Source organism: Mus pahari, chromosome 5, assembly GCF_900095145.1.
Source record: "Mus pahari chromosome 5, PAHARI_EIJ_v1.1, whole genome shotgun sequence".
Taxonomy (NCBI): domain Eukaryota; kingdom Metazoa; phylum Chordata; class Mammalia; order Rodentia; family Muridae; genus Mus; species Mus pahari.
The window spans coordinates 107,254,538-107,267,159 of record NC_034594.1 but is presented as its reverse complement, the minus strand read 5'-3'; the positions used below and the strand labels follow the sequence as shown (position 1 = coordinate 107,267,159).

The window sequence follows — 12,622 nt, the reverse complement described above, 5'->3', positions numbered from 1 at the left end:
TCAGGATGATATCTTCCAGATCCATCTATTTGTCTAAGAATTTCATAAATTAATTGTTTTTAATAGCTGTATAGTGCTCCATTGTGTAAATGTACCACAGTTTCTGTATCCATTCCTCTGTTGAGGGACATCTGGGTTCTTTCCAGCTTCTGGCTATTATAAATAAGGCTGTTATGAACATAGTGAAACATGTGTCCTTATTACAAGTTGGAACATCTTCTGGGTACATGCCTAGGAGTGGCATTGCTGGATCTTCCGGTATTACTATGTCCAGTTTTCTGAGGAACCACCAGACTGACTTCCAGAGTGGGTGTCAGATACACTTCTTTAGCTGGGTCCTCATTGGTTGTATTTGTAGGTTATTCTTTAGACAATCTGAAGCAGCCCCATGTTCTGATTCACCTTAAACCTTCAAGTGTAAGGATAATTACCACCCTCCTAACAGTCATTAATACACACTGTGGTGGTTTTAATGATAATGGCTCATATGTTTGAATGCTTGATTCCCTAGCTGGTGGAACTGTTTTGGGACGGATAGAGAGATGGGTTCTTGTTGAAGGAGGTGTGCTCCTAGGGAGCATGCAGTGAGAATTTGGGTTTCTTTAATATTAACAAAGTAATATTATGTGAAGACTGTTTTGTTTGATTTTTACTAGACTTTATTTTTGGGAGAGGGTCTAGCTATGTAACCTCAGCTGGCCTTGAACTCAAAAGAGATTGCCCATCTTTCTTGCCTCCTTAGTGCTGGAATTAAAAGCATGTGCTGTCCAAATCTGTTTGGCTTTTTTTTTTCTCCTTTCTGTTTTTTTCCTTTTTGAGTCAGGGTTTCACTGTGTAGTCCTGTCTGGCCTTGAACTCAGAGATCTGTCTGCCTTTTACCTCCCGAGTGCTGGGTTCAAAAGCCATCTGTCTGTCTGTCTGTTTTGGTTTTCTTCTTCTTCTTTTTTTTTTTTTTCTTCGAGACAGGGTTTCTCTGTGTAACCCTGGCTGTCCTGGAACTCACTCTGTAGACCAGGCTAGCCTCGAACTCAGAAATCCGCTTGCCTCTGCCTCCCGAGTGCTGGGATTAAAGGTGTGCGCCACATGCCCGGCTGCCTTCTATATTTTTATAACATTTTATTATTTGTTTTGTATGTGCTGTAGTGGTTAAGAGGGCGACTGTTGGGAGTCAGTTTTCCTTCCTACTTAGGGGTCCTGGGGATTGTTGGGTTTGGCTGCAAGAATCTTTATCGGCGACCCCATCTTGCTGGGACCCTTATGGCTAGCCTTTCAGATATGTATAAGGTCATTGCAAAAACCCATGCTTGTCAAGAGTTGAGGAAAAAACCTCTGTCAGATGATGAATGATTTGTAGTCTCCTCTGTTTCTTACCTCTTCCTCTTTAGGTCTTGCCAAATCCTATCATGAACTTCTTTTCCCTGGGAAAAGATCTGAGTAGTGATGTAGGGCTAGAGGGTGACTCGTTGGGCCTTTTCTTCTTCTATTTTAAAGGTAGGCTGTCTGTCTGTGTACTTTGTTTATATGTTTGTTTGTGTGCCATGTGTGTACCTAGTACCCTTAGAGGCCAGTAAGAGGATGAGGCCAGCACTGGATTTACAGGGGGTTGTTAGCTGCCATGTAGGTGCTGGGAACCAAACCTAGGATCTAAGAACAACAAATGTTCTTAACTGCTGAGCTATCTTTCCGGCCTTTGCATTTAAAAATTAATTACATTTATTTTGAGACAGTCTTGCTAAATAGTTGTGAAGGCCTGCTTCTGGCTTTGTAGATCAAGTTAGGCTTGAGCGCACAGAGATCCTCCTCTTACCCCTGCTTCTGGAGTGCTAGAAGTAAAGTTTTGTGCACATCTCTGATGTCTTTTTAAAAAGAAATGTCAAAGTCAAATATATGCAAGATTTATACTAAAAATTGCTAATACTTGCAAACATTGGAAGTAAGATTGAGAAAAGACATACCTGGAAGTAATAACAAAAAGCAAGTTGGTATGATCATATCAATATATGATTAAATATGCTTTAAGACAGAATTCCTTAAGATGCAAAGGATCCTTATATCATAACCACTAAAAAGACAGATGACAAGCCAGTACAGCATAAGAGATACACATCTTTGATTAAATCCTTAAATGAATGAATCAGACTAAAGCTATACTAGGGTAAGCAAACCAATCTAGTAGCAACTAGACTTTTTTTTTTTTTTTTAAAGATTTATTTATTTAGTATATGTAATTACACTGTAGCTGTTTTCAGATACCCCAGAAGGGGACATTTGATCTCATTTCAGATGGTTGTGAGCCACCATGTGGTTGCTGGGATTTGAACTCTGGACCTTCAGAAGAGCAGTCGGGTTCTCTTACCCGCTGAGCCATCTCACCAGCTCCGCAACTAGACTTTTAAAAAGAGATTTATTTATTTTTATTGTGTGTGTATGGCAGTTTTGCCTGCATGTATTGTGTGTATATGTACTGTGTGTAAGCAGTGCCCACAGAGGCCAGAAGAAGGCATCAGGTGCTCTGGAACTGGAGTTACAGATGGTTGCTACCTGCTTGTGGGTGCTGGCAGCTGAGCTTAGGTCATCTGCAAGAGCAGCACGTGCTCTGAATCTTTAAATCATCACTCCAGCCCATTAAATGGGATTTTTTTTTAGAAGTCTGGCTATCTAGAAGGCCAAGTCCTTCCGTTCTTGTTCTTTTGGAAGGGACTTGCATTCTTAGCCTCTTAACTCTTCCATATACATTTTTAGCATTTTGAGGTTCTATAAAAATCCCCAAAGCCAGGAGTGGTGATACATTCCTGTAGTCTTAACTCTTAGAAAGTAGTCAAACTGACTTTGTAGTCAGTTCAAGGACATAAACTGCAGAGTAAGGACTCCTACCCCCTGCCTGAAAACAGAAACAAAAAGTGAACAACAAGAAGAAAACATTTAGCCGGGCGTGGTGGTGCAGAGGCAGGTGGATTTCTGAGTTTGAGGCCAGCCTGGTCTACAAAGTGAGTTCCAGGACAGCCAGGGCTATACAGAGAAACCCTGTCTCGAAAAAAACCAAAAAAAAAAAAAAAAAAAAAATTTAAAATTCTTGTTTTCTTTTTTTTTGGAATGAAATTATACTGAAAGTAGATCAGGAACTGGAGAGAAGTTTAGAGTGCTTACTGCTTTTAACTTTTGAGAGGGCCAGAGTTTAGATCTTAGCATCCTTGTTACAACTACCTGTAACTCCAGGAGGTTGGACACTTATGTTCTGTTGCTGTGAAGAAACACCATAACCAAAGCAGCTCTTATAAAGGAAAACACTTAATTGGGAGCTTGCTTATAGTTTCAGAGGCTTAGTTCATTATCTTGGAGGGGAGCATGGTAGCACATAGGCAGGCATTGCTAAGAGCTTTAGAACCTGCCTCTTAGGTGGCAGGCTAAGACCCCTTGCCCTGGCTTTGGAAACCTCAAGAGTTTTCAAACATGGCCCAGGCTATGTAAACAGTGTTTTATTCTTTAGAAGTCCAGCATGCTGAGGTCTCCCCATTAACAGGCCCAATTTACATCACATTAGGGCAGTTCTGGGGTAGGTGACAACTATTTTAACTTGTTGGGTCCATCTCTTCGGAAATTCTAGAAACATTACTGGAGTGTGGGGCTGGAAACTATTGTTGACCCATTGTGCTTGCCTCAAGCTGTGGTGGGGCAGCTTCTGACTAGTTGCCTTAAGCCTGGGGTTTTTTTTAGTAACTGACTTGTCTGGGCTTGTCTGGACCTGTCTAGTTCTTGGAAACAGATTTAGGCTTAGTCTCAGTAATTGTTACTTTGAAGCCTGTCATGGAATCAGCCTATCTCATCCCTTCCAGTATGAGAAGGATTAAGTAAACACAATCAAACAGTTGTCTCCCAAGTTACATACAATGTTCTTTTTCCTTTTTTTTAAGCAAGTAAGCCAATTATATATTTCCTAGGACTCCACTTTGAATAAAACAAGGGAATGAAACTATATTTGAGATGATGAAAAGATTCTTGGAGTTGAATTATAGGCCATTGTGACTACCCTACCCTTCATGGCCCTATGCAGTAGCAGTGGTCATTCTTTGCAGATTTTTATACATTTAAAAGTTCCAGTATGTGATGGCAGAAATGTTTTTTGTTTTTTGTTTTGTTTTGTTTTTTTTTGTTCTTTTCGAGACAGGGTTTCTATGTGTAGCCCTTGGTGTCCTGGAACTCACTCTGTAGACCAGGCTGGCCTCAAACTCAGAAATCTGCCTGCCTCTGCCTCCCAAGTGCTGGAATTAAAGGGGTGTGCCATCACTGCCCGGCTGTAGAAATGTATTTTTTTTTTTTTTAAAGATTTATTTATTTATTTATTATATGTAAGTACACTGTAGTTGTCTTCAGACACTCCAGAATCAGATCTTGTTACGGATGGTTGTGAGCCACCATGTGGTTGCTGGGATTTGAACTCCGGACCTTCGGAAGAGCAGTCGGGTGCTCTTACCCACTGAGCCATCTCACCAGCCCTAGAAATGTATTTTTAAAGACTTGTTTTGTTTTGAGAGGGTCTTACCATGAAAATTAGGCTGGCCTTGAACTTATGACAAGCCTCCTGCTTTTTAAGTTCTGGGATTGCCAGTGTGTCCTACCACAGTTTCCAGGCAAACTTTGATACTTACTTTCCTGGGGTTTCTTGTCCAGGCTTGATGGCCTGTGGTCTTAGAAACTTGGTGATTTTCCAGCTGTGGGTGTCTCCTAGCTCTTAATCACTCTGCTCAGTAAGTCTACCTTATTGCCAATAGGGAAGCAGTGATGGTAAATTTGACTTGCAACTAGCTAGAAACAATGTATTCATTAGCATCAGCATTAAAGATGGGACATGCCCAAACCTGTCTCAGGATTCACCTGAGGGACAGAGGCTTGGGTGGTTTGGTCTCTGGCTTTTGTGCTGGATTTGAAAATTGAGAATTTCAGTTCATTGTGAGTATTTTGCATTTATGCGGGTGTGTGTGTATGTAATGTTGCTGGCAGTTTTGTCTTTTATTCTGTTTAGGAGACAAGTTCTCTATATAGGCTCTGGGTGTCCTTGAATTTGCTGTGTAGAACAGGTTGCTCTTGAACTCAAAGATCCCCTTGCCTCTGCCTCCTGGGTACTGGTGGTATTCAGGGTGTGTACCACCATGCCCAGCTTGTTTATTTTTCCTTTTAAATTGATTTTTATTTTATGTGCATTGTCTTTTGCCTGCATGTCTGAGAGTGTCAGATCCCCTAGAATCTGGAATTACAGTTGTGAGCTGCAATGTGGGTGCCGGGAATTGAACCTAGGTACCCTGAAAGAGTAGCCAGTGCTCTTAACCGATGAGCCATCTCTCTAGTCCCCAGCTCTTAGTAAGTGCTAAAGACAAAATTTTCTACTTTACAATTTTATATGTTTTTCCCTTTTAGTTTGCTAACTGTGGAGTCTTCACTGCCAAAATGACATCACATTCCACCTCGGCCCAGTGTTCAGCATCTGACAGTGCTTGCAGAATTTCTTCGGAACAAAATAGTCAGGTAATCGCTACCAGACATCTTACTTTTCTTTTCTTTTTTTTTTTGGTTTTTCTGAGACAGGGTTTCTCTGTATAGCCCTGGCTGTCCTGGAACTCACTCTGTAGACTAGGCTGGCCTCGAACTCAGAAATTCGCCTGCCTCTGCTTCCCAGGTGCTGGGATTAAAGGTGTGCGCCATCATGCACGGCGGCCAGCTTTCAGATTTTTAATAGCTACCTCGGAATGTAACTAAATATTTTGTGCATACGAGTGTTTTGTATGCATGTATGTCTGTGCCTCACAGGTGTGTCTGGTGCCAAGCAAGACCAGAAGAGAGTATTCTGGAACTAGAGTTACAGTTGGGAGGTGCCTTGTGAATGCTAGGACTTGAAATCTGGTTCCCTGCAAGAACAGCTAGTGTTCTTAACTACTGAGCCATTTTATCCAAGGGCTGAAATTTTTTTTTTTTTTTTTTTTTTTTTTTTTTCCACAGCAGTTATACCATTTATTTCCACCATAAGTGCAGAGATTCTAACTATCCTGTTTTCAAGCCAACACCTATTTTCCTTAAAAATTTATTATTATTGTCATCCTTGTAGGTATGAATATACTTTGTGCTGTAAAAGATTTATCAGAAAGACAGCAGTGTCTCCAAATTTTTTTTTTTTTTGAAGATCTCTTTCATCATTTTTTTTTTTTTGTCAGAAACCAATTTAATTGAAATGTTAATAGTTTTGTGCAGGAGGGTCCAGAGATCAAGGTCATCCTTTACTACATAGTAAGTTCAGGCCCTTTAGGTACATGGAAATGTCTTAATGTTTTATGTTTATAGCAGGTACGACCAAAACTGCAGCTTTTGAAGATTTTGCATGCAGCAGGTGCGCAGGGGGAAGTATTCACCATGAAAGAGGTAAGCTGGCAGGGACAGTTCCCAGTTTTAAGAACAGTCGAATAGAGGCCATCATATACACAGTTCTGAAATTAGTGCCAAGAAAGGACGCTGTACTACTGAAAGGACAGTTTTCATATTGTAAGGGCTGCCTTGTGAATTTCCTGTTTGCTCCACACTTCCTTTTGAAATCTCTATATATGTGGTCATTCACAGATTCATTGACCTGGAGTTACAAAGAAAAATATGTAGGTTAAAAAAAAGTCACAGCTTATAAGCCTTGATGCAGGAAGGAACTGATGCAGTAACTTTATCACTGTGTGTTTGTCAGGCACTCTGGGGGCATTGAGTCATTTTGAATGTTTAGGATTTAAATAACTTAGCATCTGGAAGCTTTTTTTCTTTTCAAACCAGCACATTGAATTTTTTAAGTGGAATACAATATTCAAATGTTAATGTACTCAAACAATTTGCATTTGATATAGTAGAACCTTCCACCTTTTCCTAAGCAGAAAACAAAATTAACAGACTTTTTTTTTCCTTCAAAGTGCTACATCTATCAGTAATACTAAGATTATAGATGTCTTTTTTTTTTTTTTTTTTTGCTTTTGATATTTAACAAGAACGTAACTATTGAAAAAGAAGTTTGGTACTTTGTAATCTACTTTTAGAAACATTCCAGGGTCAGGGTGGGAGGGTAGAAGGGAATAAAGAATAAAGCATGAAGCATTAAAGAATGAAACATTAGAAGTACATCAGTAGATGTATCTCCCTAATTCCTTCCCTTTCCCCTTTCATTCTCTCCCCGTTTGTCATAAAATTTATCCAGGGGCTGGTGAGATGGCTTAGTGGGTAAGAGCACCCGACTGCTCTTCCGAAGGTCCGGAGTTCAAATCCCAGCAACCACATGGTGGCTCACAACCATCCTTAACAAGATCTGACTCCCTCTTCTGGAGTGTCTGAAGACGGCTACAGTGTACTTACATATAATAAAATAAAAATCTTAAAAAAAAAAAAAAATAAAATAAAATTTATCCAGGTCTATTGTCAGTGTATCAGCCTAGATGATTTAAAAAAAGGTTCTGTGACATGCTTCATCTACATGTAAAAGAGCACTTTTCAAGTTTAGGGTTGTGAGTTTTTGAAACCTGAAAGGAAAAAGCCAGGTAGACTATGTTTTTGTGAGAGACCTAGATTCTGGTTTCTGTATTATGACTAGTGGTCTATTAAACATTGGACACTGCAGGAGAATACGAAGTTGCTGCCTTTTTTCATTGTCAGCTCAGGCTCTGTTGATGGATGAGTGGATGGACCTAGTGTAGGAACCGTCTATCCCGTGTGGGGATTGCATACACTGTGTCAGCATCCAAATACTGGTGGTCTTGCATGTCTTTCTCTAGCAAAATATCTCAGCCACTCAAGGTAGTTGTGGTTTTAGTAGGAGTCAGACATATCATTTCATGGTGTTTTATTCTCATTTAGGTAATGCACTATCTAGGCCAGTATATAATGGTGAAGCAGCTCTATGATCAACAGGAGCAACATATGGTATACTGTGGTGGAGATCTTTTGGGAGATCTACTTGGATGTCAGAGCTTTTCTGTGAAAGATCCAAGGTAAAAAGGGTGAGGGTTTATGTATCTTTGAGTGCTTATACCTGCTCACTTAGTCTGTAGAGGTTATTTTTCTTTAGCCAATGTTTTAAAAGCTACATATGTTGTATAGCCAGTGAGATATATGCACAGTACAATGGTTTGCAGTGTGGACAGTCTGATTTGATGGAACATACAGAATAGTAATCCTTTTCATACATGGTAAAATAGCATGACAGTAAGAGCTGTAGAGAGTAGTACATGAAATGGGGAATGGCTGGGATTTATCCTGTCAAAGGTTCCTTGAGGAAGCAGAATGTGAGCTGAGCTGTGACAGGTTTTAGAGGGCTAATGGCTGGGGAACATCTGGTTGAACAGGAGGGAGTCGTGTCACTAGGTCACAAGCTGGTGTTCTTTACAATTTTTTTTAAAGTTTTAATTCATGTGTGTGAGTGTTTTGCTTGCATGCATATGTCTGCTCAGGAACGTGCTTGGTGCCCAAGGAGGCCAGGAGAGGGTGTCAGGTCTCCTGGAACTGAAGTTGCATATGGTCATAAGCCACCATGTGCGTGCTGTTAGTTGTTTCCCTGTAAGAACAGTCAATGCTCTTCAGTTGAGCCATCTTTCCACCCCACCATCACCTTCTGTTGTTTCCCCTGCCCTTTATATATATAGTGATTGCTTTTTTCTGAGCTCATTTTCTTACTTTCTTTCTTTTTTAAAGATTTATTTATTTTATGTATATGAGTACACTGTATGGTTGTGAGCCTTCATGTGGTTGTTGGGAATTGAATTTTAGGACCTCTGCTCACTCGGGTCAGCCCTGCTCATCTGGTCAACTCCACTCACTCAGTCCCTGCTCTCTCTGGCCCAAAGATTTATTTATTATTATAAATAAGTACACTGTAGCTGTCTTCAGACACTCCAGAAGAGGGCGTCAGATCTCATGGTGGGTGGTTGTGAGCCACCATGTGGTTGCTGGGATTTAAACTCAGGACCTTCGGAAGAGCAGTCAGTTTCCTTATCCACTGAGCCATCTCGTCAGCTGCCTGAGCTTATTTTATTTTCTCTTAACATTGATAAAACTTCCTGTCATGCTTTCATTTTTTTAATCAAAAATGCAAAACTTGACATTTAGAAGAAAAAAATAATCTTCAAAGAAAATCTTCCCAATTAGGTTACCAGTAATGAATAAAATAAAATTTGATCAAATTTTTATTGAGGATAAGTTAGCTGGGGCTAGACAATCTTTTGTATCTTTTTTTTTTTTTTGGAGACAGGGTTTCTTGGTGTAACTAGCCCTGGCTGTCCTGGACTTGTTTTGTAGAGCAAGCTGGTGGCCTCAAGCTCAGATCCAATTGCCCTCACCCATTATCCCCCTGCCTGCACTGCTCACCCCCCCCCGCCCCCCCCTCCTGCCCCATCCCTGCAATTAAAGGTGTATGCCACCATGCCTGGCTTTCTTTTTGCTTTTTTTTGTTTTTGGTTTTTCGAGACAGGGTTTCTCTGTGTAGCCCTTGCTGTCCTGGAACTCACTTTGTAGACCAGGCTGGCCTTGAACTCAGAAATCCACCTGCCTCTGCCTCCTGAGTGCTGGGATCAAAGGTGTGCGCCACCATGCCCGGCCTTCTTTTTGCTTTTTTAAAATAGGTTCACATTTGAACCTAAGGTAGGCTCCAAATCAGTAAGTTGCTAAGAATAACCTTGACCTTGATCTTTCATACTGAACCTTCCAAATGCTGGGGTTTCAGGCAAGCACTATTGTGCCTAGCTTCTCCTTAATGTTTAAGTTATTTTTAAAAAAAATTGTGAGGCCAGCCTGGTCTACAAAGTGAGTTCCAGGACAGCCAGAGCTATACAGAGAAACCCTGTCTCAAAACACCAAAAAAAAAGAAAAAAAAGAAAAAAAAAATATGGGGAAAAAAGAGTAGCCTGTATATCTAAGAGAAAGTAGGAAAGTATTGTACCACAGGTGTATTTAATATATAATGTAAAATGACAAATATTTATATATTATTTCTTTTACAGCCCTCTCTATGACATGCTAAGAAAGAATCTTGTTACATCAACCTCTATTAACACAGGTACGTTCTATGTTTCTTCAGTTGGTATTGAAACTTTGAGTTTAAGGAAGCAAATGATGGGAACCAGGGTCAAGATGAAATGGAGTGCTATCTGTGACATTACTGGAGGGATGTTCATACAACTGTCTGTCATCCAGCATGATATTACTGTTATGTAAGTTCTCATTGATGTATTCAGTCGTATCGAAGCTAGAGAGGAAAGCTGTCTATATCCTAGATATAATGGTTTTTTTCTTTATGCAGCACAAGGGGTTGAACCTAGGGCCTTGTATTTATGTACTCCACCACTGACCTATGTTTCTAGCTTTCTGTTTACTATTTTGAGAGAATATCTTCCTAAGTTGCCTATGCTGGCCTTGAATTCACTCTGTAGCAAAGGCGGACCTTGAATTTGTGCATTCCCCTGTCTTCCTAGTAGGTATCTTTTGTGGTCTGTGGAGGCAGGCAGGTCCAGCTTAATTAAGCTTAGTAATTATAAACATTGCACTATATAGCTGCTTTATCTTGATATATTTAAAAAAAAAATCTCTTGGATAAAGACCTTTTCCCTTCAAACATAACCACATCATTACTGTACTCATAAGTAATAATACTTTTTATTTTTGGTTTGTTCAGGTGATGATCCAAAGTCCACACATTGCATTGGGTTTATTGCAAAAATCAAAAAGCTTAAACCTGCCCTGTGTGTGTGTATGTGCGTGTGGGAGTGTGTGTGCGTGTGCGTGTGCATGTGCGTGTGCATGTGTGTGTGTGTGTGTGTGTGTGTGTGTGTGTGTGTGAGAGAGAGAGAGAGAGAGAGAGAGAGAGAGAGAATTTTGTTACATGTAGACTCTTCAGTGATCAAATTAGGGCAAACTAACATACTCGTCATCTCAAGTTTAGCTTTTTTGTATGTTGGAAGCATTCAAAATCTCCACTTCAGCTATTACAATATTCAGTAATTTTACTATGGCCACTGTACTGTGGTGTAGGATATTCCTTTTGGCTTTCACCATATTTATTGAAGATTTGTAATTGTAACTTTTCCTGTAGGGTTGCCTGTGTTCTAGAATTGACAGATTATATCCTTGCGGTTGTGTTAATGAGTGAATAGATTCAAGTTTAAATGTTTGCTGCCAGATCTTCATGGATGGTGCTTTGAACTCCCTCCCACCCCCACCCTCATCCCCCTGTCTGTCGCATATTAGTTATGTAAGCCTGCCCTTTTTTCACACGCGATGTGGGCTCTTAATAGTGTTGCTCTGATCCATCTATTATAAAGGTTCTCCCAAGAAATTTTCACTTTAATAATTTTGTTTACATAAACACATTAGTGTACTTATTTATGGTGTACATTGTAGTTCAGGTAGCTTGGAACTTGCTATGTACTCCAGGCTAACTTTTAAACTTGGAAATACCTGCTTCTCCCAGCCTTCTCGATGTTGGAATCTCAGGCATGAGTCACCACACTTGGCTCAGTAAACTGTTACTTGTAAGCCCATTTGACCCTTCCCAGACCTTTTAAATACTGCTTTGAATTTCTTAGTTAGAAGGAGGAAACTAGCTGTTTGGAGCCTGGTTTCCAAAGTGTCAGGGTAGAGATGGTACTGAAATGTGTGTGACACTCTTTCTCACTCGGCTGAAGCTGTCCTCTTCTGTTCCCGTCAGATTTGAGAAACCCTGTCCAAATGCTACTGCCTTGCTAGACTTTGGTCATGCTCGGGGAATAAGCAGACTGCAAAGCCTCTCCCTGAATCTTTTCATGTCACTGAAAGACGTTGACATGGGGGGCTTTGTAAGTGAGAGGCAGCTTTACTGAAATTCAGTCATTTGTGAGTTAAAATATTCTTTGGAAAGTCATTGATAGTGTGAAATACATGAAGGATTTCATAATTTTGTTTTGTATATTGTTAAATTTGTTTTCTGAATATTTAGCATGAGTATAGCTAGTTCTGACATTTTCCTCCCTTATTTTCCTCTTGTACTATTTCTGCAAAATCTTTCTCTGTAGTGTATTATATGTTCAGTTCATCTTTCCAGGCATCATCTGAGGAGGCTCTGGAGGTAAAGAAGCAGAGGGTTTTGTTGGTATTTTTCAGTCCAGTCAGTGGTTTGCCCAGTACAAGACTCATGGTCACTGGCCATGATTGCACAGCCAGCCTGCCACACTCCCTCACCTTTCTGGACTCCTAACACAAGTTGCTCACCCTCCCAAGTTTTTGGACCCACGTTTTCCCTCTGAGTATTAAGTTCTTACAACATTTTACTTTTTATTTAACTTCTCATTCTGAAAAAATTTTGTACTTTAAAAGACACAATCCTGACATGATGGTGAACACCTGCAGTCCATTACTTTTGAGGCAGAGTCGGGCTGTAAAGTTTCAGGCTGGTGTAGGCTACTTAGCTACTCAGTTTCAGGGAGACAGGAAGAAGTACTAAGTGGTTTAGAATGTTCTTTACCAGCCGGGTGTGGTGGCTCACCCCTTTAATCCCAGCACTCGGGAGGCAGAGGCAGGCGGATTTCTGAGTTCAAGGCCAGCCTGGTCTACAAAGTGAGTTCCAGGATAGCCAAGGATATAT

General features: G+C 40.4%; 1 protein-coding gene across 6 annotated transcripts in view; it reads left to right on the top strand.

Moving 5' to 3' along the window:
• Mdm4 (MDM4 regulator of p53) overlaps window positions 1-12,622 on the top strand; it is a 35,390-nt gene that overhangs the window by 3,076 nt on the left and 19,692 nt on the right. For 2 of the 6 annotated variants that reach the window (XR_003843869.1, XM_021197530.2), the window contains exons 2-5: window positions 5,413-5,520; window positions 6,331-6,408; window positions 7,870-8,003; window positions 10,008-10,063. Coding sequence is in view for 4 of the 6 variants with exons in the window: in XM_021197530.2 (XP_021053189.1) it covers window positions 5,443-5,520; window positions 6,331-6,408; window positions 7,870-8,003; window positions 10,008-10,063 (346 nt within the window). In the remaining 2 variants the exon portion in view is untranslated. Of the gene's footprint in view, window positions 1-1,385; window positions 1,492-5,412; window positions 5,521-6,328; window positions 6,409-7,869; window positions 8,004-10,007; window positions 10,064-12,622 lie in introns of those variants that run through there. The other 4 variants (XR_003843868.1, XM_021197531.2, XM_029538490.1 and 1 more) reach the window with 3 other exon arrangements.